At 41.6% G+C, this 27,209-nt stretch overlaps 1 protein-coding gene across 3 annotated transcripts in view; it reads left to right on the top strand.

Annotated features, from left to right (window-relative positions):
• The window catches only part of NPAS2 (neuronal PAS domain protein 2), a 104,457-nt gene that overhangs the window by 69,760 nt on the left and 7,488 nt on the right, over positions 1-27,209 (top strand). For all 3 annotated transcript variants that reach the window (XM_058829998.1, XM_058829997.1, XM_058829999.1), the window contains 9 exons: positions 8,589-8,707; positions 11,089-11,171; positions 12,071-12,177; positions 13,308-13,455; positions 14,057-14,138; positions 14,840-14,981; positions 15,704-15,810; positions 15,984-16,076; positions 21,963-22,109. In XM_058829998.1, coding sequence (XP_058685981.1) covers positions 8,589-8,707; positions 11,089-11,171; positions 12,071-12,177; positions 13,308-13,455; positions 14,057-14,138; positions 14,840-14,981; positions 15,704-15,810; positions 15,984-16,076; positions 21,963-22,109 — 1,028 coding nt within the window. The remainder of the gene's footprint in view (positions 1-8,588; positions 8,708-11,088; positions 11,172-12,070; positions 12,178-13,307; positions 13,456-14,056; positions 14,139-14,839; positions 14,982-15,703; positions 15,811-15,983; positions 16,077-21,962; positions 22,110-27,209) is intronic.

Raw genomic sequence — 27,209 nt, 5'->3', positions numbered from 1 at the left:
CTCACTAATACTGTGTGCTAAGACCCCATCTATTAGCAAAATGATAATCCTGCTACCTTATCTGCTGGTTTACATTAAACACAAATTCCATGTCAGGACTGATAACCTGCCAAATCTGTCTTCTCACCCTTCTCTGCAAAATCCTGGGGAAAGGCAGCAGTGCCACGTGGCATCAGAATGGCTGAGGACACTGCCACCCACCTCCCTCTCCAGCTGCCATTTTGCATTCCTCTCTAGCACTGCAGAACCCAATACTCCCCCCCAAAAAAGAGAAGAAATGCAGTCAGCATAGTCACTAATGCACCACAGTCAGTCCAGGGAAACCATCTTTCAAGAAATGAAGAGCAGTTTTCTACCTCACCCCTTCTCTAACAAACAGATTGCTGCACGGCCATTAGTGTCAGAAATGAAATACTCTTTTATTACTTTCTTTCTCCTGCCTGCCCAAGTTTGCTTTAGTTACTTGCCTGACTGAACTCCAGAGTGGCATTTCCAAAGTTGCTGGTATTGTTCCAAATAGGTCATCCTCTGCAAAAAATTCCCCACCGTGCTTTCCAAAAACTGCATGCCACGCTGTGAAAAAAAATGTCCCTGTCCCCATTTAACTTTCTGCTTTTGCTCCACATGACTAGAATAGAAACCTTCGTGCAGGATGGAGATATGTATTTCTTGTTTGGTGCCATCTGATTTGAGGCTCTATTTGTATAAAAAAATGTAGCTGCCTGTATGCTTTCTAGTTTGAATGAAGTGAAATGCGCCTGCCTGACAGACGCGCACACCAAGCTGTTCTGTTTTCTAGAACAGAAACCGGATTTCAGGTGCTGACTCATAAGGATACATTTCTACCAGGGGAATTTCTGATCCATTTTCTTCAAGGATTTTCAGCCCTTTATTTTGGCGTGACATTAATATTGCCCCCTTACCCGTTAGGATTTCACATCCCAGCAATTTCATCAGTGGCTATTTCTCAGAAGAATGATAAGACATTACCGATATCTTCCCTAGCTTAATGCATAGAAACTAAATGGGAGCATATTGATTTCAGAAGACACAAAATCATTTTCCAAAGACCCCATCTTAATAGCTTTCAAACAAGTCGTGTGCTTTCTTCTTCACATTTTTTTTCCACCTTTGTGCTACTTCTTTCTAAATCTTCCACTTTATTTTGTCTCTTACACTTTCTTCCCATCTCTGCTGCAGTCTGACCCTCCAGTTGACAGGGAGGGGCAGCCTTAGCCTGGCTCTGTGGGATGGTGCTTCCTGGCCCCCTTGCCACCTGACTTCAGTTTCTCCAGTTCGGTGCAGAGCTTGACAGAAATGCCTCACTGGTGCATGTCCAGCACTGCTCCCTTTGGCAGGGAGTCACCCCCATGGCTGCCTCCCAGCAAAGGTGGAACAAGTGCACTGGACTCACATGTTGCAGCAGTGAAGTGTTTGCTTGGGAGCTGATACCCTTGGCTCACAGGCTGAGCAGCTGGAGGAGGTTGCAGACCTCCAAAGAGTCTGTCCTTGGATCCACTGGGCTCCCTGCACCAGCCAGCTGCACCCTGAGCAAGATACAGGAGAATCAGCTCAAGTGAGCACCATGTGAAGGCTCCACCCTGTGGAGAAGCCACCCAAGGGCTGGGGGCTAGCACCTATACTTTGGCACAGGGACTTGAGGCACAAACAACTTTGGGCATCTGGTGGGTGCAGTGTTGGGCTGGGTTCCTGCCTGTGCTTGGCCCACAGTTACCAGGCACCCAGCCCATGCTCCACAGGGCTGTCACCTGAGTAATTGCCCTCTTTTCCTCCTTTTAAATAAATGCCCATTCTCCAGTCATCTGTCCCCCAGGTGTGAGGCCAAGTGGGCAAGAAAGAAGGCAGTGGGATGGGTGGTGGGAGAGACACATGTCACTCAGTGCAGCATTTGTCCTATATGCATAGGATCAGCTGGCCCCAAAGCCTGCTTTTTGGAGGTGTTTGTGAAGGAAGGATTTGAAGCTAAAGATAAGCAAAGAGTTAGCTGGGGGAGAAAGACAGAAATTGCAAATTAGGCTTAATTAGCAGGAGACATTCCTTATGAATGTATTGAAGAATGTTTTTTCCCTGTAGCTTTTCACAGCAGTGGAAGTGAGAGCATGTTTTTACACATGGGAGACTGATACAGGATGTTCTTTAAGTATAAATCCTGCCGTTCCTTTTTAGCCACCCAATGTCAACTCCTACCTTTGTTTCCAATGGTTTGCTGAGCATACTCTGAGCCCACTCTGCCTGCGTGTTCCTGCCACAGGGATGCCAGAGCCTCTATGGTCAGGGAAGTTCTTTTTATTATCCCTGGACAGGTTATATCCTATCAGGATACTTAGCTGTTCTGTTGTCATTAATGTAGAATCATAGCAGCAACAGCCTGAGTGAATCTGTCTCCATTCCTTCTCATTTAACCTTTGCTGATGTTTTTAAGAACTTCTTCACCCTCTTTTAACAGAAATGTCACTATTCTACTTCCACATAACTTTTTATGTAACCTCCTTTGAAGTATCATCTCCTTAGGCTTATTTTATTATTGTTCATTGCTCATACAGCATTGGTACTTGGGGCAAGGAGGTCATGCATGTGAATTCCCAGTCACCTCCCTCCTCCTTCATACCTTCTCTGTTAATCGCATTGTGACTTATGGCTGAGAACATCATATAGGGGTGGGTTTGAATGGATTAATTTGAAGGATTGTGGCTTAGAAAGCCAGTTAGGGGCTTAGCTGCTCTCCCTAACTTTAAATGGGAGTTCTGGGGCTTTAAAGGCCATTGTACTGAGATGCCAAAGATATTTCTTTTCATGCTGAAGTAAAACAAATACCTGGTATCTGCCAAGGTGGCTTGTCACCAGAATTGCTGTCAGGGAGCCAGGTCATACACAATCTACATCGAACCTGTGCCATTCCCACAGAGGAGCAGTCGTAGGCATCTTCACTGATCCCAGAAGAGATAGGGACATGCATGCACAGGACCCAGAAAGTGCCCAGGAAAGCTCTCACTGTTCATAGCAGGGATTCAGTTTTTCAGGAGCTCCTGAGGTTAGCTATAGCTGCGGGCTAGAGGAGCTGCCCAGCCCTGTGCCAGGGTTAGCAAGAGCCTGCACACTTGGATTAGTCCTGAGGAATCTGTGCTCTGCAAGCCCTACTGCAGAACATTTCTGCAGCTGTATCTGCACCAGGGATGTGACATGAGCTGCCTGCACACGAGTGAATCCCTGTTGCATTGGCCATGCCCAAGCGAGAGCAGCCGACCACCGAAACAGCAATGCAAGCTGTGCAGAGCGCCTGCCATGAGTCACTGGCTGTGCTAAATCAAATACAAGAGATTTGATTTTCCATTTGGGAGGATTATATAATCATCATTAATTAAGCTTCAATGAGAAAAGCAGGACTGTAACCTGATGTGAAGATTCAGTAGTCCCATGAGAGGAAAGGAGGTGGCCCATGGGCCACTCAGACAGGGAAGCTCCTTTTTGCTTCTGTGAGAAATGCCTACTTACTGTCAGATCATCAGGGTTGTTTTTGTTTTATTTGAAAATAGGAACTCTGTCCAATATTTTTATATATTTCAGGTTCTGGGTTTGTAGCCCAGATCTTAAAAAGAGACATGAATGTCTGCAAAACATTCTGGGAGCTAAGTGCATCACTGTACCTATTGACCAGTAGTACCTGATAAGAGAGAGTCGTATCAGCATCACCAATGAATAATACAGTGGCTCACATCCAGTCTTGCCTGAGGGCTGAGGGGGAAGGCAAGTAATAAAGGTAACCCTCCCCAACAGTCCAAGGAAGTGCTCAGCTCCCGGTATAAAAAGTCAAATCAAGTGAGAATAAATTATTTTACAAAGCTGCTTAATAGGTCACTCTGATAAGAAATTATAAGATGGGCTGGATTTATCCCTCCTGTGAAAATTGTTTGTATGTTTGTAAACGGAAAAAGATCTCTCATAATTATATATCCAAATACTGGCTCTGGTATTCTCTTTCTAAAGTGACACACTTGCTTAAAAACTCATGAAAGGGACAAAACCAGAGTCCTTCTTTTCAAAGAGTTAACCAATATTAAAAAGGACCACCAGCATCTTTTAAGTGATAGATCTGTCCTTTCATCCAGAATGCCTGAAGCTTTTCTCTTGAAGAAGAAGATAAGCATTATGTGAAAAGAGTTCCTAATCAAGTAATATAATATTATAGTGGAATTTAAAACTGTGCATTTTGTTCCCAATTACATGGCAACTCAGGAAGTATCTGGTTACTGAATGCTAATAATAGCAGATACTCTACTGTTAGCTGATACATCTCTCTGATATAACAATAAACATCAAGAAAACTACTATGTTGAGGAGAAAAAAATGGTAATTTCCAGATAAATTAAGTGCGTCTGAATTAATTTTTAAAAGAAAAACAGTTGATACAGAAGATACATTGATCTTGAGCCTCCATAAGTATATGCTCAAACATCTGAAACAAGAATAACTCGGTCCAAAATGAATGTTTTGATCAGAACCAACAGCTGCATATTATTATTTGCTATTAACAACATCATAGAAGCTGCAGCTGACAATATGCAGCACTCATGCTAGGCTCACTATGCAAAGAAAAGACACCATTCCTGTCCTAAAGAATCTGTGTGGGATCCATATCAGCATAGGATGGCCAGGGAAGAAACAGGAGGAGCAAAGAGGAGAGAGTAGATCAAAGTGGACAGGTGATGTATGGACATTGTCACTGTTACTCATCTACTCAGCTACCGAGAGCAGTCTGGCTTACCAGCAGCACTTTAGATTTCTTCAATATATCTGTTAATTGCCAAATATTCTGTTTATCTGAGGCCTGAATTAATTTATATTGAATGATTTTATTCTGGTCTGTTTGGCTTGTATTCTTTGAAATCACTATTCAGTTTGTTTGACAATCACGAAGACTGGTTCTTTAAACATTAACATCTCCTGACAAAGTAGGAAGGAGGGATTTCTTCTTTCAAATGGCATTAACAGGAGGTTTGCTATCTTAGGAAGATTATGTTTTACACATTCCAAACTGAAGTAAGAGGACCAAGCAACTAACTCCTGTACTATTATTAACTGAATAAAGTGGCATCTGTTTTTTTTAAACATGTTTTCATTCATTTCATGTGGCATAATTTCTCACCCTAAGGGTAAAAATTCTTTTCTCTGTGATAGTGACGGGCTTGGTTCCTTGTATATATTATTTATTGAAACATTCTGTCCCTAGTCCTGGTCTTTAAAAAAAAAAGAAAAGAAAATAAGAGAAACAAAAATCAAAGATAGGTAAATCAGTTTCTTTGTATCTTATGAGATATTTTCAGGTATTTAATAGTTCTACAAAATAATTTTGTGGTACTCTAGGAGCAGCAGGTGTGATAGGTAGCCACAAAAAGCACTAAAATTCACACTAAGGAGCATCAGCTAGCTGATGTATATGAGACAACTGTTCCACCTTTCTGATTAGGTATTTAGCTTTATCACATGACCTTCTGATTCCTTACTCAAGATATTTTGTCTCAATCATTTAATTGTGAAACACATAGGCCTTCATTTACCTTCATTTACCTGTTTATGGCCAGCCTAACATTTTCATTAGGCATCTTTTGACAAAAGCACTCCAAGCCCTATATTTGAATACAAATGTTATTATCACCATTGCCTCAGACTTGATCCTATATTTTCTGTTCCACTTTTTTCCTGTGGCACTCTCAGAAAATTTGCTACTGAATTTTGCTACCTCAAGATACTGTGTTTCTTTTAAAGAGATTTGGAGAGTCATAAAGTATGATTTTTCAGAAGGCTTTTTTAAAAGGTTATACCAGGATTGTATTTTTTTTTAATTCATCTAATGGTCTCTTTTTTTAACTACACTTCAAAATTCATCAATCAAGAAAGGTTGAAATTCACTGACGAGCTGCAAAAGATAGAGCTGTGCAGATAGAGCTGTGGAAAAAAAAAGATACCAACAACCTAAGACAGGCAGCAAAATAATTCAGAAGCAAATGTGAGTGTTTTGGGGATTTTTTCAGTTATTTTAGTTGTCATTTCAGATGGAGATGTACTTGACAATGTAGTGGCTACCTGCCTGCATCATTGAGGCTTTTAATGCTCTGGACTTTGTCAAAGGCAGCCGAGTATGAGATGGCACAGTAGCTGTTCAAAGACAGGATAGCATCCAGCCAGGCCAGCTCTGTCTCATCTCTTTGGGCTTATTCATTCTCTGCTGCTTAAGTTCATAATTTCCAAATGTTGTGAGGAAATCCCAAATTACTGCCTAGCTGTCCTACACAATAATTATTACCATCTTAATACTGCATTTACCTGTTGGAAATATAATCCTATTTTGTAAATGCCACATTCAGGGATGTATTCTGCTCTTGTCTAAGTAAATGCCACATTCAGGGATCCATTCTGCTGTCTTCTGGGAATATGTCTCAGGCTCGTGGCTGTTTACATCCAACAGCTGATATAAAAAAGCCATCTGCTCTCTTTGGTGACTCAGTCTCCACTTCCTTCTACAACTGGTGTCATTTGCAAGCCCATGGTTCGCTAACTAGGTTAATTTATCATACCTATGTTTCGGAGGCTAAATGCACTTATTTTCATATCTTAGAGCCCAGACTGCAAGAATTTGGTACTGAACTTGGCTATTACAGAAAGAAACAGCCCCACTGACTTCAAATGTCACAACATAGCAAGCTTGGAAGTAACTTCACAATGCCTGTAATGCAGGCTTGTAGCATTCTCATTAACTTTTAAACAGGACTAACACAGAAATCAACAGACTTGCACTAAATAATATCAGAGACAGACTAGTAACTCTTTACTTAGGTTACTGGTGTGTCCTGTAGAACTTCGCTCTTCTTCTTTTCAACTTTTTGTGTTAATAATCACATAGAAGCCCACATATATACACATAACCCCAGGATCAGAATGGGAACACACATTCCTAGGGAGTCCTGAGGGCTTGTGTGCTCTGCTGGTGAAAGGACAAGAATTTTGCCCATATTTTTTCTCTATATCTAGTCAGCCATGCCCTCCAGTCTCAACTATGAGAGAGGACTTGACCTCTGTTCACATCTGTGCTGTATTCTCAGATAAAGAACCTTGCTTTTCCTTCTTGGTGTAATACATATTGTACATGCAGTGGCCTAAACCAGTTAATCACAGGTGTGAATTCCACTCAGCATACTTTCTTTTATGTCTCATACCCTGTTATCCTTGTTACCAGTAATGCATCAATATTCTAAGGCTTTTAATAGGTTGAATCGGGTTCCAAAACATGTTCCAAACATGTGATCACTTGAGACTTCTTCCATCTCTGCAATTTGTGGTAGTGAATGAAATCCCAGTGAGAAGCACCCCAGGATAAAAATAGCTAGTTATCTTCTCCCCAGATAGATACAAAACTCTTCAGTTTCACAGTAATGCTTTGCCCTGTGCAAAAGTGGCAAACTGTCAGAAACTTCATGAAGGTGGATATGGAGGCCTAATAGTAAGGAGTTTCATATTAGTATTAATCCCTATTAGCGTTAAATCAGCTCATATTGGTGAACTCTGGCTATTAGATAGGACCTTCTCTGCCCCTATGGGAGAAAGTTGTCTAGGCAGGGCAAGAATCCAGCCCAGTTCCCACTGCAGCCTGGCACACCGTTTTCTTTCATAGCTGTGGGAGTGGGATTACCAACTCTAAACATCTTGAACTTGGAGGAATAATTTGTATTATGTCATTCTAACACTGGACTGTGGGCTAGTTTACAGCAGCATGTCCTTTTGGCAATGCATCTCCATGGCAGGAGGTGTTAATGGGCTCTCAAAACAGCTGGAGTCATGCAATCATGAAATACACAGGTAAAAAACATACACAAAATGTGTAGCCATATCACATCCAGTTTTTCCCTCTGCCCAGCTGGAGGAGACAACAGGCCATCTGTAGACTTGCCAGATATGCCCATCTCTGGAAGTCAGTGCCATTCATGGAGTCCCTTTTCCTCTTCTTTAAAATAAAGATGACTTGAGCATACTGGGGACAGTTCTTTCTATGCAGAAGGGGAAGGCATTCTTCAGCAGCCAAGAATCACAAGCATCCTCTTGCTAGTTTGATGAAGCCTCGTTGGCTGTGGGCCCCGGTGTTTTGCCACTGATGACTTGACGAACTCTCTTCAGCTACCTCCTTTGCCAACACTTTTTTTCACTGCATCATGGAAGTTACAGTGCTAGGCATGCTGCAGCTTTTTTTTTTTTTTTTTCCTTGTGAGTGGTGAAAAAGAGCAATTGGATGTGTGGGGTTTCTTTCCAGAAAACTGGTTTATGCTCTGTAATAAGGTTTGGCCTTATTTTTATCAGGATTAACCTGTAAAATTCATACTTGAAGTTAAGCTCTGATGCCTTTCTGCCTAACATGACTGACTTGGATTTAAATATATGCATATCAGCTTTGAAAGCTTTTAGAGCACTTCTCTGAATAAAAATAGTATTATTAGTACACTTGGCGTGTGCAAAATATTCAGGGAGAGCAAATCTTATATGAGGCATGACTTCAGGTCCCATTTTTTTTCCCTAACTAGTGCCTAACTCCACTTGCAATGGCTTTGATGAGGCTGTACCAAGGGCTTACAGAACATCCCCAGGAAAGCAAATCTGCTTTGTTGCGACTGTTCGTTTGGCAACGCCTCAGTTTTTAAAGGTAAGTGCTCACCCTGGGTCCCATGCATTTCAGAACTTCTCAAAACACTTTCAGATGGGGTGACACAGAAGGTTCTTAGTTTTGCTAATTGAATGGATTACAGAGATCACATTTCATGCATAAAAATCCAGTGAAGAGGATTATCAGTGCAAGCCAGGATCTGTGAAAGCAGTGTCACTTCTGCCCCTATTGCAGAGGATACAGAAACCCTCTTTGAAATAGGAATTGCAAAGTCGCTTTGAAATTTGGTTCCTCATTGCTGCTTTCTGTTCCTACAATGGGACAATGTACAAAGGTCTCAAGGGTCTTTGTTTCAAGCCTAGTTAATTCTGTGATTCTGTGATTTTGTGATACAGATGACCACCAACACTTTCATTTGTGCTCCTCGGCATCTTTGGTGGACTACTGCTTGTTTCCCTTCTCACAAATCCTGGAAGTAAGATAGCTGTTTATGGTTATAAGAATAGACAAACCAAGCTTGTGCCTAACACTGCTGTTCCCTAATTAATAAATGTGAACTACTGCACCAGGTGTCCTGTGCCTAGAGTTTTTATGTAATTGAGATGTGACCAGTATGAAATCACTGTTCCCTTGGCCTGGTTCCATTACTGCTCTGGAACTTGCAGGGCATTCTAGACTGATTCCTGACCCTGCAGGCAAGTAGAGTCCCTTCTGGGTAAGTGAGGACGCTTCTCATCAATCTTAACCACAATAATGATATTAGCAGAAGGGGTGGAGTTAGAGGTTCTCTGAGAACCCTGAAAGCAAATTCCCTTGTCTTTGGGTAGCTAGCATCTCAAAATAAGCAGGGAAACAAAATGGGCTACTCATGGCAATGAGCTAGCCAATGCTAGGGAGGAAGCAGCTGCTGAACAGTCCAGAGAAGGTTTTAACTGCCACAAAGTTCTGAACACACATTTCTTTGGTTCACCTGGGTGACTCACCTAAACCCCACTCTTGAATTCCTACTGTAAAATGAGTGTAAAATGTTCATCTAACCAGCTAAGGAAGACAAAATCAGCAGTTTGGTTGCACACAGCAGTGTTTGCACCTTGAATTTTAGCGTATGTTCTTGGCATCAGCATGGATTTTGTCCTAAACTGGAGAGGGGGAAAGAGGAATTTAAGGTATTTATGAAGCCCTTTGCCGCTGTGTAGCTAGAGACTTCAAACAACAGCATTGTCAGCATTGATATGTATCAAAGAATTGCTTTATGGGGGCACACCTCAGCTTGTTCTCTGGTCTCAACAGGGTTTAAAACATCGGTGCTCTCTTCTGCCTGAGGGACAGCAGAGAGAAGCAGTAATGGAAATGATAGGAAGGTGTCACTGAGCCCACAGCATGGGGGGATGTGATATCAGGGAGCAGGGGAATAGCAGCATTGGGAGCCAGTGGGCAGGCTGTCCTTACCAGTGAGGATGGAGATCCTCCTGCAGGAGAGATGTGACGGACACAGGAACCCTGGATATCACAAATTCAGAATGCTGCTGCTGGGACGTCCCAGGCCAGGAGCCTCCAGGCTGACTTCAGGCAGCTCGTGGAACTGCAGTTGCCCCTGCAAAGCACCCAGTGGGAGAAGAGAGTTTGGCAGAGGAGAGCTTGGAGTGGACAGTGAGATGGCCATGGGGCATGCAGACAGCACAGGTGTGTGCTGTGCTGCCATCCTTCCCTCTACTTCCCACCTCCACCCAGCAAGTGACCATCACTGACTGCCTTCTGATCCTCATCTCCCTGATCCTGCCTCACAGACAGCCCTATGCCCTGCCTTCCATAGCTCACTTACTAATTATCGTGCTCATGAGCACTCAGGGCTGCTCTGAAACTTAAGGGCCAGCTTGTTTGCTGTGGCAGTGAAGTGCAAAGCAGCACTGACCTTTTTTACCCACTGAACAGGTCCCATGCAGGCTGGCTGCATAAAAAGCCATCTTCTCCTCTGCAGCTGTTGAAGGAGAAGTGTCCCCCTTTCTCAGAGAGCTTGGAGGGCAGACATCCAAAAGGACCAAGGGTGGTGGGTATCTTTAGTAACACAGAGGGAGTGAAGCAAGATGTGGCAAGCCCTGGTGGGATCAGGCACAGGCTGGATGCTGAGAAAGCCCACAGCCATCACACCCCAGGCATTGCTTCAAAGCCAAAAAAGTTTTGGCACCCTGAGGCACAGTCTTAGCTCTTAAGTACGCGTGCATTACAAGTTCTACTCCCTACCTCCTATAAAAAACTTTGGCATTGATAAATACAATAGTTTGCTCTCTGGAATGGCCAGAAAATGGGTGAATCCTCTGCTTTCTCCTCTTATGCACCACGTATTTTTAGCTAACAAAAGCTAAATGAAGCAGAGGGGTGAAGCTCCAACTCTCAGTAAGACAGTTTTCTCCATTGGACAGGAGATGTGCATTGTAGAAGAACCTCTAGAGGAGTTCACATCAAGACACAGTCTGGAGTGGAAATTTTTATTCCTGGATCACAGGTTGGTGACAAGAAAAGCCCTGCTGCTTTTCTACTACTATTTCACAAGTACAGTTTTCTCAAGTAGTGTTCCATTTCACATCTAAATCTCATGAAAAGAAGGGCTGCCACCGAAATTCCTACAAAAGCTGATGTTTACTATTTTACATTTACTTTTTCTTTTATTTTAATGGGCTTTTAAAACAAAAGGACTCTGTTTCTTCAGCTGAATTTGTGATTAGCTTGTTCTTCCTTCCATTAAAATTATCAACATACCAAAGTCTGTCACATGGCAAAATGATCTAATTATTATACAGCTGCAGAAATCCTTCTTTCCAAATCCAGTCACTGATTGCGTGTGTGCAATTCCCACTGAGTTATGGAGGGAAAGTCTTCGCTGGCCTGAGGCATCTGTTCTGGCAAAGGTACAAAGCAAGTGCCTCAGCATGCCACAGATGAGCTCTCCAGGCATCCAGAGGAAAGCAGCACAGATTATTTCCTCTCTTATCCCCCCAGTACCACCAGATGATGGCTTTCAAACACCTCCCCACACATTCTCCCCTGTGTAAGGGCTGCAGGAGCCATTGCAGAGCCCCTGACCAAGCAGCAGCCGGGGAACGGCTCCCTCATAGCAGATTCCTGTGTAAAGGTCCCTGAGAAGCTGGAGTTCTTTCCATAAGCATAATTTCCCTGAAGAAGGAGTGTTGTCATAGTCTTGGCCTGGTGGGATGGTGCCTGCCGGTATTGCTGTGCCCAGCTGGGTACCCCAGGCTCAAGGTGGGGGAAAGCCAGGATCCAGCCCTCTGAGGTGAACAACTATATACTGCTAAGTGAAAGTAGATCTGGGCTCTTTGCCTTCTGCATCAACATGCAGCGCTGCTTGTTCTGTGTTTTATGGACTCACATTGTGCCCAAACGCAGAGCACCGCCAATTATCGGATACTTGCCTTTTGAAGTGCTGGGTACTTCTGGCTACGACTATTACCACATAGATGACCTAGAGCTGCTAGCAAGGTGCCACGAACACTGTAAGTATCACATGGCCCAGCTTCCTGGGAGGTCACTGGGACACCTCTTTTCAGTGTTGTTTGAAAGGGGAGGTTTGACTCTTGCCTCAGCTTGTATATCTTAGCAGAGCTGTGGCAGACTGCGGGCACTGCAGCTGGTTGGCATCTGAGACAGACCAAACTCTGAGATATACGATTTTACCTTCTGTATACCCAAAACTAGACAGTGAGACTCACTGTCTAGATTAATTATTCCAGATTTGACCCCTGTTCTATTAATAAAGAATATGAAGAAATAGTTCAAGCAATTCTTGTGGATTATTTCCCCTAATGTTGCTCACTGTGTATTTGGGATTAGCTGTGATTATTTAAATACGGTCTATTAGGATTTAATTGAAAAACTCTTTCACTAAGCAAAGAAAATAAGGCAATGCTTTTCAAATATTTGCTTACAAAACTGGCTATAATATCTCAGCTTACCACCTCTGCCTGTCTTGAAAGTATCGTGTCAACATTAGTTTTTATATGTTGACATTGAAATGTAGAAAGGCTAAATATGTGGATGTTTGGAAACCCCTTGAAATCACTAGAGGGGAAAAGCAGAGATTAATTTGGTTGGTGAATCTTCAAAATCTTCAGTACACCCTGGTTTACTGTAGTTTGAATTTTTGTCAGTCTGGGAATGTTCTTTGAAATTATTTTTGTCTTTGCACAGTCTTATCTCCTATGATAACCTCATACTAAATACATCTATCTGCCCACAATACTCATATTTTCAAGCATTTCTATCCTGTACTTTTCTACTCTAGAATTTATGATCACTCTTAGAAAATAATCCCAGGTGTTTAATTAAGCAGTATGTGATCAGCACATAAAGCAGGGCAAGATCTATGTTTAAATTGTAGCGGACACTACTTCATTAGTGTCCAAACTTAAGGTTAATTGTACTGTGTTGGAATGTACTACCCAAAGTGTCAGAGGAAGATACCTACTAATCATTATGATTTTTTGTTCTGTCAGCACTTTGTTCTGGAGCACTTACTCAAAATTGGTGTTTATACTCCTGTCTACCTATGACAGATATTTTTGTCACTTATGTCATTTTCACGTGGGAAATTGTGCTACAAGCTGTGTGTATTTTCTGCTGGCAGTGATGCAGTTCGGCAAGGGGAAGTCATGCTGCTATCGGTTTCTGACCAAAGGACAGCAGTGGATCTGGCTCCAGACCCATTACTACATCACCTACCACCAGTGGAACTCCAAGCCAGAGTTCATTGTGTGCACACACATGGTGGTAAGGTATGGAAAATCCTATCAACCAGCCGGGACATAAAGGGCAGTAAGAAAAGATCATCCTCCTATCTGTCAGCATTTTCTTTTAAAAATATAACATCATTTGTATAACACAAATATTAAGCCTGAGCTTTCTGAAGAAAATAGGGATATTATAGCAAATTATGCTAAACCAGACCTTAGTTTATGTTAAGCTTAATTTATTTATTTTTTTTTTAGAGGCAGATGAACTATGGCACTTTTCCATTTTGTGCAAAAACAGAGAATAGACAGATCCCTTAAATATTCGCTTCCTCTAATCCTTACATTGTTTTTAAAGAGATGTGTAGAAGCTTTCCAGTGAAGTCATAAAGTGATTGTAGGATGTGAACCTGACCTTTTTATATAGCTCTTTAATATGCATCTCGACTTCAAGAAGATAGGAACAGAGAAAAACCTAAAAATTAAAACTCTCAAATGTTATTCAGTAGCATTTGACTTAAGTCACTTTTCAGCCGTCAATTTAACCTCTAAAATGTACAGTAATTTGTTCCTCCACTCTCTTAAAGCACATTTTAAGAAATATAGCAATTCCATGTTGGTATGTAGAATTATGTTTTCCATTCAGTTATGCAGATGTTCGGGTGGAGAGGAGACAGGAGATGGGCTTGGAAGAAGTGTCCTCAGAGGTTGTGTCCTCAGCACTAAAGGTATAATGAGAAAATCTTTTTTCATAAGTTTATGTAGTAATCACAACTTGTTCCTATATTAACATCACCAAAGACTCCAGCATTGTCTTGCTCCAGTGCTGGTGGATTCTCTCAGCTTCAGAACTCATTGTTCACTTGAGGAATTTTGACATAAATTAGGTGAGTTTATGAAAGGATAAACATGGAGATCAGTAACAGCCACAAATGAAATGGAACATGGGCAGGGGCAGTGTGAGATATCTCGACATTTCCTTGGAAAGGTACTGCATTTAAAGATTTTTTTGGATGAGTTCTGGCAATCAGCCCTCTTGGCTACATCTCATTTCCTCATCTTGAGGAAAGACAGCAAAGCTCATCTTCAGTGCATGGCCTAGTGTCTCACAGAGGTTGCAGTTGCTGTCACATCCAACTGAACACAAAAGAAAGATTCAGAAAAACATCTGAAGGCACAAAGTGACTATGGCAGTAGCTTGCTATTTATTTCTAACTCAGTGATAGTTGTTTGTAAAATGAATTAGTTTCATGCTGTTTGGAAGGGGAACTGATGCCTTTGTCCAGGCCTTCTGGTGGCCTACCTGAGATTAGTTCTGCTCAAGTCATTTTAGGTCTGCCAAAGAACTGGTGTGCAACCAATACTAAATTTAAAAATGCTTTACCTCTGACAGATGCAATAGCTGTTCTCCTTTTTTGTTTTGTTTTAGGACAGTGGCACCAGCTTGGATCCTGAACAGCACTTTAATGCACTTGATATTGGTGCCTCAATCCTCAGCGCTAGTCGGACACCCTCAGTATCATCCAGGAGCTCGCCAAAATCTTCCCACACACCCAAGTCAGACCCAGCATGTGAGTGGCATTCCTGAGTTATGGAATTATTTTTAATTTAGCTAATTTAAAGAATGTGTACTTATATACCACAGCTGCTAATTAACAGTAAATTATGAGGTATTGATGATATGCACTGACAAAGAAGTGCAAAAACTGAAATGGTAAGGTACAGGAGAGAAGGTTCTAGCACAACCATCTAAATACTGGAACGTGAGCAGTGGGATTAGATGTGAAATGTGCTGTTTCAACCTGTTGCAAAAATGAGGATTTTGTCTTTAGCTTTTAGGGCATCAGTGTGAGCAATATGAGACTTCTCAAGACTTACATGAGTAGTTAACAGCCTGTGGGTGACTCTCCTTTGGCCAAGACTTAGGATGCTCCAGTGTTGACTTGGGTATACTCTTTCTGCTTCCCGGTCTGGAAAAAAAGCCAATAAGCTAACTAAATTTACAGTTATTCAGCCCATATAAAGGGAATTCCAGCTGGTTTAGAACAGTTTGTGGGCCCTTTCGTACTGCTCATTGGAGCACAGAATCATAATCTGTCTCATTTACTTTTATATCTGCCCAGACCCTCCTTATCAGTTTAATTTTACTGCCATTGAAGTCAACAAGAATATCCCTGACTCCCACAGGAATTTAGCCAGGCCATTACAATTTCTACCCAGGTCTTGTCATATTACCCACTTCAAACAGGGTTGATTTCCAGCATGTAAGATCTCACTGGTTCTTTTCTTGCAGCTACACCAACAAAGCTGATTACGGAGTCTAACACTCCCTTGCCAAGAACGCCGAGCACACAGCAGGATTTATCCGTGCATAGACTCAGCCAACCTACTGCTCTTCAGGTAACTTCACAAAGGAATCATGGAAATAGGCAGAGAGTGTAAAGGCATGTGCCACATACGCACCTTAGCAATTAAAAACAACTTACACAGAAGCCATGGCATTAGAAGAAACCTAAAATATAAAGGAGCCAAACTTATCAATAAAGTTTTGGTTTGTTTTGTTTTTAACCTAGGTTTCTTTGCCTTCTCAGCTTCCATGTGAGCTTCTCCCACAGCAGTTGCTGCCTCAAGCAACTCTGCAAAATCAGCCTGCACCTCTGGCACAGGTTAGTTGGGGATTTGGAAGTGGAATAGGTCACTTGCTTATCTCCTGATATTTTCTCATTTTGGGGCTTTTAGGTTACCTCTCTAGTAACTAAAATCCCCAAATCCAAACTCTCAAACACTTAAAATATTGTGGGAAAGTAATCTGAATTGTACACTTGTATGTTTAAACATGTAACTGCATGCAGGTGTTCAGAAGCCCAGGTGCGTGTAGGTTCAGATATGCACACATCTATTTCATGGGAGGACAAAAAACAGATGGAAAAAGACTTTACAATTTTGCTTTTACAGAACCAGGTCCCATGAAGATCAAATTCACAATGAGAATTAAACCCAAAAACAAACAGAGACACCCAGTCCTGCTAAAAACACCTGTTTGGCTGTGCTGATGCACAGCTAACCAGCAGTAAAGGACATGCGAATTCTACAACACCCATTTTGTGAGTGTGCCAGTAATGGTGAGGATGCCACTGAAGACAAATTTCAAATTCATCCAATCTATTAACCCATATCTCAAAAGTGGGTGATGGCCCAAAAAGTCATCTCAGGGTTACATTTGCAGTGGATTTTGAAGAAGCAGATTTGAGTACCATGTTCCCAGCACATTGTTTTTCTCCTGTGGTCCTGCTGTGATGATACACCCCATCATCCTCTGATTTTAGGAATGACTGAGTATTGCTGGACCTAAGCTGCTTCTACCATTGATACTGTATACTCACTCACAAGATCCCAGAGTTTATTTCTGTAGCACATAAAACATATAGAGTCCTGAGGATCCTGGCTTTAAAATAACAAATTCTCATTTATCTTCCATGTTTAATATTCTTTTCATGACTCCATGTTAGCATGCAGTGAATAAACAGCATATCAATTATCTGCTCTGAGCATTCATTTTCTTTTACAGATACTTCTCTCCGTTATTCATTAATGCATTTTCAAACATCAATTAGTTGATGTATGATAAGTCTCCGTGTGTTTTGTTTGACTTTTTTCTACTTTCCTTTCTTCTCCTTCAAAGCTCTTTGTGAAAAAAGGCTTTTCAGTTGTTTACCAAGAGCCCTGCTGCCTTGTCCCTTCCCAGTAAAAGGCTCTTACTGGCACACCAGCTCCAGTTTTTTTTCTGACAAATTTGAGTGCTGTCCAGTCACTGGTTAAGCCTCTTTGGGCCACCTAAATCTTGGTGAAAGGAAGATGGCTGACCTGAGTCTGTCTACACAGGCAGCCCTCTGGTAGCAGTCACAGCAGTGCTCCTGGTGAAGCTCAAGATGAAGCTCAATGTGGAGCAGGGAAATAACACCAGGACATTGCAGTTCAGGCTGCTGATGTTCACCCTCTACAGGAAAACTCCTGCAGAGAGTACCAAATCTTCACACACTTGAGTGATTTTCATAAACTGTTATGAATATTATGATACTATGCTGTATCACACTTTAAAATCACACTTTAAAATAATTAACATGTCAACCTACAGCAACATAATTAATTATTTAAAAGACAAAGATGTCTGCAGCACTAGGTGAATGAGGGACAAAACCAGGTGCATGTGCATCCCACCAGGAACACTTCCTTGGCTTCCTAGCTGACCATTTCCCAGCAGTTTAGTGGCAGAACACAAGCTCATTGCCTTTAAAAATAGTGTGGCAGGTGCTCTGCTGCCAGCTCACAAGGAGGAGCTGCACAGGTTTTTCCCGTCTGCCTTTCTGCCACTTGTCCTTAGCTGAAGATGACTGATGGCAGGAGCTGGAAGGCCCTGGGTGTCCTTGTGGCTAACATTTGGCTACAGGGTGGCAGCTGCAGGGAAAACATTATAAGTGGCCACAACTGTGTCTGCAGCAAGCAGCTAGCTGCTGCCTCGGGCACCATCTGCTTGAACTTTGAGTAGTTTTATTTCCAGGAAAGGCTGTGATGGTTTTGTCTCCACTGAAATGGGATTTTAGCTTCTGCCTTGCTTGTGTGAATGAACAGACAGCACAGTGTCACCCTAGATGTCACCTGAATGTAAATTGTTTACTTTAAATCAAGTGCTCCCAATAAGAATATTTGTTTGTTTGCCTTCCTCATTGTCATAAATTAACATCCCCTACAACACAGCGGATGTTAATGACTGAATAATAATTAACACTAATAATCTGTTTGGGATTGAGCAGGTGTTATTCAGATGACAGAAGAACAAGTTGTTCGGTGAACTGCAAAACTAATGAAATCCAGTTTCCCAGGGCCTGTTCTTGCAGGGCTGGTGCATGGAGCCAGCCTTTCCCACAGGAGGAAGGGTTGAGTAGATCCTTCTCTCCTTTGCTCAGCTAAAGCTTTCATGAAGTTACAGCAATCTGGTATTTTTGACACTCTCACAACTCTGTTGAATGTCTCCAGCAAGAAACATGGCTCATCTCTTGGGCCAGAAGGATTGAAAGAAAGTTGGAAGGTAGGCAGAAAAGAAAGTTTCAAAGGAAACTGAGCTAAAAAAACAATAGGTTCTATTTTCTTTACCCAGCTGCCTGTTGTCATGACACGTGTAGGAACACAATGTCTTGAGACATCCATCTTTTTGTTCATCACATTTGAGATGAGGAACCATCCTGACAGACACAGAAGTCGCAGGGCCCCTCCCCTGGCTGCAGCCACCCAATACCTAGAGAGAGGGAGACACCCTGGGACGTGGGGGTAGCACTCAGTGCAGAAAAACACTTCTCCTTGGGCATGGTCCAGCTAGTGTCTTTCAGATGCCCATGGTGGAAGAGAGGAACCACAGCATGGAAGTGCCCGTCCCTCTTCCTGGACTGTAGAGCCTCCCTGGACCATCACCAGCACATTGAGCCCATCCCTACCAGAACATCTGCTGACATGATCCCAAATGCATCACTTTATTTTACTTCATTTTTTAAGAAACCAGATAAAGTTACTGCTGTGGGTTTTGCTTGTTTCAGGTTTTTTTTTTGCCTGCATTAACAAACCTTGATTAAACTGATGCAACTACAGAGATCTCACAGGTTTAGTTTCCCATGCTTGACTGTATCTAAGAAGATGACACTTTTCTGTGTATTACATGCACTTTCCTAAGGATTCTCTGTATTTGAAAATACCCAAGTGAGATGAAGAGCAACTTCATCTGATGGTAATGGCAGAGTTAAAGTTGGGCAATGTTTTCTGTGGAATGTTTTAAGTTCTTTAAATTTATTATACAATTAGAGATTTCTCCCTTAATTAGTAGAGCAGTTAATGATCTTGAGATGAATACTCTCTGGTGCAAGTCAATTGCTGTTAGTGTCTCATTGTACAAAAACAATAGAAGCTCTGTAAGCACAGGGGTCATGGTTAGAGTTAACAACTATTTGGGGGTTAGAGTGGGAAAAGGAGAAAAGCAAAAGAGAAAGTTTCTTTTCTTCATCCATAACAGCTTTCACTCCAGTATACCAGCTAATTGTTGGTGTTAAGTATATTAATACAAAAAGCATGTGAAAAAGAGAACAAAAAGACAACATAAGATGAATATGCTAAATAGAAGAACCTGCACAAAAAATGAAGGAATACTATTTTAAAATCAACAGCAATATATTCTTGTGTGCAACTTTACAAAGCAAATTCAAATTTAAAAGTAAGACCTAGAAATGGATTTTGTTTCTTTTTGAAGTATTAAGTGATTGTGAAATTACCTGGTTTAAAGTTCCTTACATTGATCCATTGAAGAAAATCAGGTTCCTTTCTCAAAGGATCTTCAGGGAATTTGCATGTTAATCAAAAGTTTGCCATCACCAAGCTGGGTGGTTAAAATGAAGCTCTAAAAACAGCTAAAACTGTTTTTAATTCCTTTTCTAATAAGGATCCTTTTAAAAACTTAAAGGCAGTCCTCACTAAAAGAGTTCATATTAAGATAATTAGATTATGAGACTTGTCTTTTAAAAAGATCCTTCTGTACACACCCAGGTTAAAGCAAGAATTAGCTGCATTTTGTTTGTAATCTGTTGCTCATAGCATCATTCCACTCCTAAAATCAGGATACCTGGGACTCTTCAGAACCATATGGCTGGGGACAACAAGCAGCACTGGATTCTCCTTTGAGTCACTTGCTCTTATTCCCGAACATCTGAGGTCCCTGCTCAACCATTCCTCAGGTTAATTCTTTATACATGGATGACAAAGAAAGAAAAAAAGAAAGAAGGAGACCCTGCTCTGTCTTCTCCTCTGTAACACCAAATCAAAGTAACACAAACTTCCCTTTGGGAGGTTTGACACCATCTTCCTGCTCTGGGAGAGGAGCAGGTTGCAGATGATGGCACTGCTGTTCGCAGGCACAAGCACCATGAGTCACAGGGCTCATGTCACCTCCTTGGGCAGACAGCACAAGCTGTGAGTGCTCACAGATGCCTCTGGCAGCAAAATGGGCTCTGAGGGCTTCTGTCACCAGCAACTGCAGGTGCCACCTTAGCAGCCCTCCTTGCCCCTAAGCAGGGTTGGCTGTGAGACTGACCTCCACCTGGCCACTACGCTGTGCAGTGACCTCCCAGACTGTTGGGAAAGCCACCCTCCACCTGATAAATGGAATCAACCTTCTGAAGTTCTTGCTCTGTCTCTGCCAAAGGCCATTTACTTGGAGATGTCAGCTTTGCTACAGGGAATGTAAAGGTACTTTCACGTACTTAACTGGTTTAAGGTGAACTAGTTAGCTTATATAAATCTTTTCTGTCACATTTAGCTTTCTCTAAGTAGCCAGAAATTTCATCTAAGGAAGCGTACAGTACTGCTAACACCAGAGCACTCCTTAATTCCTGTCTTGTTTTCTTCTTCTTTCCTACTAAAAAGCCAGAAACAATGTAAGCCAGTTCACCAATGGAACAAGAAGGTTCCAGCAGCGAGCATCAGCTCACCCACTACCACAGAGCCCCTGGAACAACTATAGGGACAGGGCAGCATTTTCAAGTTACATCAATTTTTTTTTTCTTTTTCTTTTTTTGCCTGTACACTCATAGCCCTGCATGTTTTCAAAAAGATCTTGAATGCCTTGATTACATAAAAACCTAAAAAGATTATTTGAAGGGTTTTTTTTTTCTTTTCTTCAAAGACTTTTTTTACCTTTGGAATATGAGCTTATGAAACGCAATTATTCCAAAACCTATTAAAGTAATTATTAACTTTGGTGAACTTTGAATCTTACCTGAAAGCACCATATACTAGGGATTTATTGCTGTTAGTCCTCTCCTCAATTCTTGAATGATTTCAGTTTGTGCCAGTGTGCTGCTATTGGAGGTTGCACCTGCTTCTTGACCTTGATTAATGATCTCCATTTTTTACTGTTATTTAGAACAGCCTTTCTTCCATTGAATTGAGCTATTCATTTTACATCACATATAAAAATAACTTAATGAGTATTTCTTGTCTCTTAAGCACTACTCAAGCTGAACAAATCCAGAAAATGTTTATTGTGGTCTGTTGTGTGATGCCTTAGTAGGTCATCAGCAGAACGAAGCATTGCAGAACTGCTATTTCTGTGCAGAAGGAAAGCATTAGTGAAACACATCTGGATTATACTGTTACACCACAGTAAGGGCTCCAAACTACAAGCTAATGAAAATAATGCTTTCATTTGCCATCCAATTAAGATGCTATTGATGTTTTAAAGTAGCATGCTCTCAAAAACAGTCCTTACAACAGAACATGGTCAACTGTATGCAGATCATTCTAGCTGAGGCAATTTAATATATGTGCATAACCCTCAAAATAGTCAAGATCTGTCTCTGCCTACATGTTAGAATATCACAAATACATTTTCCTTTTTCAGCTGTGCTTTACAATCAAGAAACCAGTAACTCCTTGCTGAAAAATGTTCTCTGAGGCTTGTTTGTATTATAATGACTGATTTCCCCCCCACCCTCTCTTTTTATTTTTCCCCCCAGTTCTCGGCACAATTCAGCATGTTCCAGACCATCAAGGACCAGCTAGAGCAGCGGACACGGATCCTGCAGGCTAATATCCGGTGGCAGCAAGAGGAGCTCCAGAAGATACAGGAGCAGCTCTGCCTGGTCCAAGACTCCAGTGTACAGGTGTGTTACTATTGGAAGGGGCAGAGTCAAGCATCCTCTCTCACATGACTTGGCAACTTGCTCCAGAGTCCAGGATATCTGGACAAGTGGAAACTAGCTCATCTGAATGAGGATGTTGCCCCCTAAAACCCTCTTGAGTAACCTATGTCAAGAAAGATCTAAGAGCTCTCTGGTAGAAGAGAAGGAATACCTCAGCATCAGGAGGAGGAGAATAATTTGGGTCATTTATAATAGCATTTTATTATTTTATCTACCAAATTTTCAGACTGACCAGCTATAGAATGTTGAAGTTCAGACTGCCTTGTCACATTAAAACCCCTGAAATTCTGTTGATGTTCATTTGTTCACACCTGGGAAATATCTGAATTTGTTCTTCACTGGACAGGCTTAAGCCTTTAGGGTGAAGCTGACTAAGCCTGCTCTGCTTCTGCCTTTGATACCTCCTACATGGAGGTAGCGTTCTCTAGTACAGTATGTGCTTTGTACCCCTTGCATCTAGCAAACCTCAGAAATAATGGCAAGTGCATTATTTGATTAGTAGATCACAGGTTTCCTTTAACGACAAATGGACAAATCATCCAGTTTTATGGAAGTTTTCTGAATGTGGGGTGATTACTGTTATGTTTCTCATAACTTAACTATAAATGCCAGGTTAAATGATCCTTGCGAGTAATGTGGCACTGGGGACTCTGAGTATTTTATTAACAAGATGATTTTGTCAAGGAAACAAACATCTCAAAGAGTATTTTACGAGCAGGATGCAAACATGGGACCTACTGAAGTCAGTAGGAATTTTGTTTGCAATTTACACACAGAAACAGACTCTCACCCATCATCAGCATCTGGGAAATGAAGTTTCACACATTAACAAATTGGGATTGTATGTTTAGGTAATTAAGGGATCAGCAAAGCTAAATTATAAACTTTGCCACCTAAGTTGCTGCATGTGCAGTGTTGTAAGACAACACAGCAACTGTGGGTTCCAAACCTGGGACTCCCTGTTCCTGGTGCCATACAATCACATTAGGGAGACCAGGTTTAGCTTCAGTGTGTTTCTTCTATTGGTTCTCCGCTGACTTTGATTAATGGGAAGAGAAAGTCTCTCTGCAATTAACAGGTATTCAGCTCAGAATCATGTCATATGTCTGAAAGCTATTATTGTTATTATGAATATCAAGAGACATGATATTCTCACTTCCTCTCTTTTTAACTGGGTGACAACCATTACTCTCTCCTGGTGACATCTTCAATAATCATACATGCTCTTCTTTTTTTCATTATTCAGGCAAAAATAGAATTTCAAAGCACATTCTTATATGGAGGAAACAGATTTTATTTTTAGAAAGCTGTCTCCTATATGCATTAAGGTGCATTTCATGGGAGAGATTCTCAGATACACTCAAAGGGAGCTCAGGCAGAGGCCCAGAGGGTAAATGGTGGGTTGTTCTGTACTTCCCACCCCTTACCAGTTTTTAGCTCTGAATTACACCATTTGGGTGATGCCCTCTCCCATGAAGACTGCACCAGGTTGGAGTAAGTATTTTCAGACCATTACAAGTTCTCTGGTATCAGTACTTACCATTTACCAGCTTACTGCAGATGCAGAGCTGAGAGGCAGGGAGGATGGAAAACTTGGAAACGCAGAGGGCTGCATATTTGCCTGAAATGGCAATGCTGCATGGGGATAATCCAGCAATGCTGGACAGAGAATACAGTCTCTGTATTTTGTGTGCTTTTTGGTCTCAGAGCAATTAAACAAGGTGATGAGATGCGAGTGGTCACACTCACTCCTGGCCAGGGCCTTTTTCTTCTCCCACTTTCTCTAGGTAAAATACCAAAAAACACAGAAATAAATGACTGTGCTGTTGCAGGGATAGATTGAGGCAAGGAATTAATTTTATCTTACTTGGCTAGGGGCAATTTGAAAGAAAGCCTCACACTTTTGCATGCAGCTCTTTCGTGACTCACAAGCAGCGAGGAGTAAACTGTTAAATCAGAAATCCAACCACGTGCTTTGCCGCACAGATTTCATCATTCAGGGAGCTGGATGTCTTGCAGACATTGATCACACTGTGTCTACTACCAAAGCTAAAATGCATAGTAACAAACAGGCTACTATCAGGCACATTTGTGGTGTCTTTAATACACTGCGTAATAGAGCTGTAAGCGTGGGGGAGTGATGTAGGCTGTCTGAACAGGGGGAAGTGTTCACTGCTTTTCCCTTATTAGCTGATTTATTAGCATATCATCCCCACTGGTTCACTCCTTTCCGCACAGAAGTGTACAGGTAGCTCCATGGAGAATTAAGCTCGATTTCCATTTCCTTCAGAGATCTTCAAAACTGAATACGGCAGTCCACGAAGAAATGCTTTCACAGCCAGACAGACGCTGAGCACAGTAGTCTGCATTAGAAACTGTTTGCAGAAGCCCTGTGCAGAGAAAGATGAAACTATCGGGAGGATTGCAGGCCCTGAATAAAAGTGTTCAAAACTCCATTAAATCTCTGTTACTGCTTTTCCTGACAATGAAGGACAAGAGCAGAAAGAGTAACCTCAGAAGTCTGAAGGATGCTGTGTCTGCTCCAGTTTGAACAGTCTAGCTAATGATTCGCAGATGCAGAGGAAGGCAGAAAGGCTGAGCCTGACCAGCTTGCAAGAACTACAATCAAGACCATCCACAGCCACCCATCACGTGCAAAGCAAGCTCTTTTCTAAGTCCATGCATCTCAGCTTCCCAATGCTGTGCTTCTCATCTTCATATATTTTACATAAAGAAAGAGTCTTGATGCCTGTAATGATGAGCCCAAAACCTATAATCCCCTGATTATCCAAAGAACAGGTAGAGTCAAAGAGATGTTTTGCTCAGGATGCCTTGTCAGTGTGATGCAGCCATTAGCTGTAGGGCCCATCTATCTTGGAATAAGGGGGCAGCAGTGTCAGAGGGTCCCTCCTCTTCCTCGCTGCTTTGCTGTGTATGTTAACAATCTGGCCAATTAAAAAATGTTTGTAAGATGCTTCGCTGACCTTGCAGTCCACAAAATCACCAACGAGACATCATTAGCAGCAACACAGTTAGGAGGCTGCTAATTTATCTACTTAGACAGGGAAAGATTTTATTTTTTATGAAAAGGTTTGTCTTGTTATTTAAAGCTGCTGTATTTCAGTGTTTTGAGGGAATTCAGACAGGACTATCACAAAAGAGGCCCATTATAAAAAAAACACCATTAGGTACAAATTAAGCTTTTAGGTTTAAGTAGCAGATGGAAATTCCACTCTTCAATCCTCTGTCACTTTAACTCTTGTTTTGATAAGTTGAATCTTCAGCTCTGCAGGGACATGGTCACCATTGCGTCTCGCTCTGAGCTTGTTTTTTCCAGGTCATTCATGTCCAGAGGGTAACAATGCTGCTTTGGCCATTGTAATGGCAACAGAGAGTCCCCAGGTATGAAACACTTAGAGCCCTCTCAGGGTACAAACATATGAACAAATGAAATTGGCCTACTGGGATAAGCTTGGTTTTAAATTTATGGTGTGTTAGCTGCTAACCATTAACTGTGCACATTCCTACCCAGTGGCACATTCTGGTAATTGCAAAGTAGGTTACTCTACTTTCTTTGGAGGATAAACTCCTTGGCCTTCATCTGGAAGTGAGGTAAGCACACAGGGAGGTCCCTGCTAAGTAAGTAGTCTGCTGCAAGTTCACACCCTGCCTGACATTCGCCTTCATGTTGAATTTGCATTGGGTGAACTGAGTGTTTCTCCAGTGACGTGCGCCATGTACAAGGAGGACACTAAGCTAATCCTCCTAAAGGTCTTCACTTGCAGTGATCTTTCCAGTGCCAGTGGGCTTACACTCCCTCCTCATCACTTTCTTGACATGCACCACTTGCTTGCCTGTTCTGAATTCTGTATTAAATTTTATATCAGTGGCAACCTGTTTCACTGCTAGGGCTAATCAAGTGACTTAATGTACTAAACATGTCCAAATCTTAGCTTCTATGTACAAAAAATAAACAAGAAAATGAATTTTCATTATATTTGTCTGTGATTTATTCATAATAAGACCTATTTACTTGGCAGAAGTTGCGAGACCATCTGTCTTTCTGATATGTAATGGCTCCAAACTCAGTGAGTAGTGTTTTTAAAAGAAAACACTCGGAGCTAGTGCAGCCCCAACCCTGTCACTTGACCCATTTATTCCTATCAGACATCTCTGAGATGTGGTTAGCCTACAGCACCTGAAACAAGCTGTTGCTTTTCCTTAATTGCCCCCCTGTCCCAGCTGATTAATGTAAGCTTTGTAGGTACCTTTTTTCCTGGGTAAAATCTTGGCACACAGAAATTAATTAAAAATTTATCATATTTAAATAAGCTGTGTTTTTAAAGCTAGATAAGTAAGTACAAACATGATGGATCAAGCCATACTTCTGCAAAGAAAAGCAATACATTATGTTGGGCCTTTGGAGAAAGGTATGGGCTTTTTCCAGGAAAAATTAGAGGGGACATGATAGTTTAGGGAATTGTTAATATAGCAATAAGCTGCACAAAGGTGTACTAATTACTGGGCATACCTCAGATGTACTGCTAGGCGTGAGACTGATGGATGAATAATGAAGAGAATAATTGTGATTCTGATTTCATTTAAAACTTAAGTAGCTTCAGTTAAATTAATAGAGTTCCACACATGTAGCAGTGGTGTGGAATCAGAATTGGATCCAAAAATTACGTCAACTGTGTGGGATGTGTATCTCCATACAGTCCTTGGTGGCAGAAAGGCTAGGTCTGAAATACTGCAAAGAGAGCTTGTAGCATTAATAATGCATGGTTTTAAAAGATTACTTTTCCCTCTTTACAGCTGTAATAAAAGAAATAGCCCCGAGAAAAGCAAAAATTCCCAAGTCCTATAACTTTTAAAGAAGAAAGCTTCATCTTTAAAGGCAAACGTAAAGAGGACATCATTTACAGAAACACTAAGAGAGGAGCTGCTAGCTCTTTTGCACAAGTCAAATGCATGGCACAGTTAGGAAGAACACCAGGTGACAGTTACCTGATGGGAAATCAGATAAATGACAGCGACTGTCTGTTTACACATCCTGTCAAT

Source organism: Poecile atricapillus, chromosome 1, assembly GCF_030490865.1.
Source record: "Poecile atricapillus isolate bPoeAtr1 chromosome 1, bPoeAtr1.hap1, whole genome shotgun sequence".
In the NCBI taxonomy this organism is placed as follows: domain Eukaryota; kingdom Metazoa; phylum Chordata; class Aves; order Passeriformes; family Paridae; genus Poecile; species Poecile atricapillus.
This window is presented reverse-complemented; position numbering and strand designations above follow the sequence as displayed.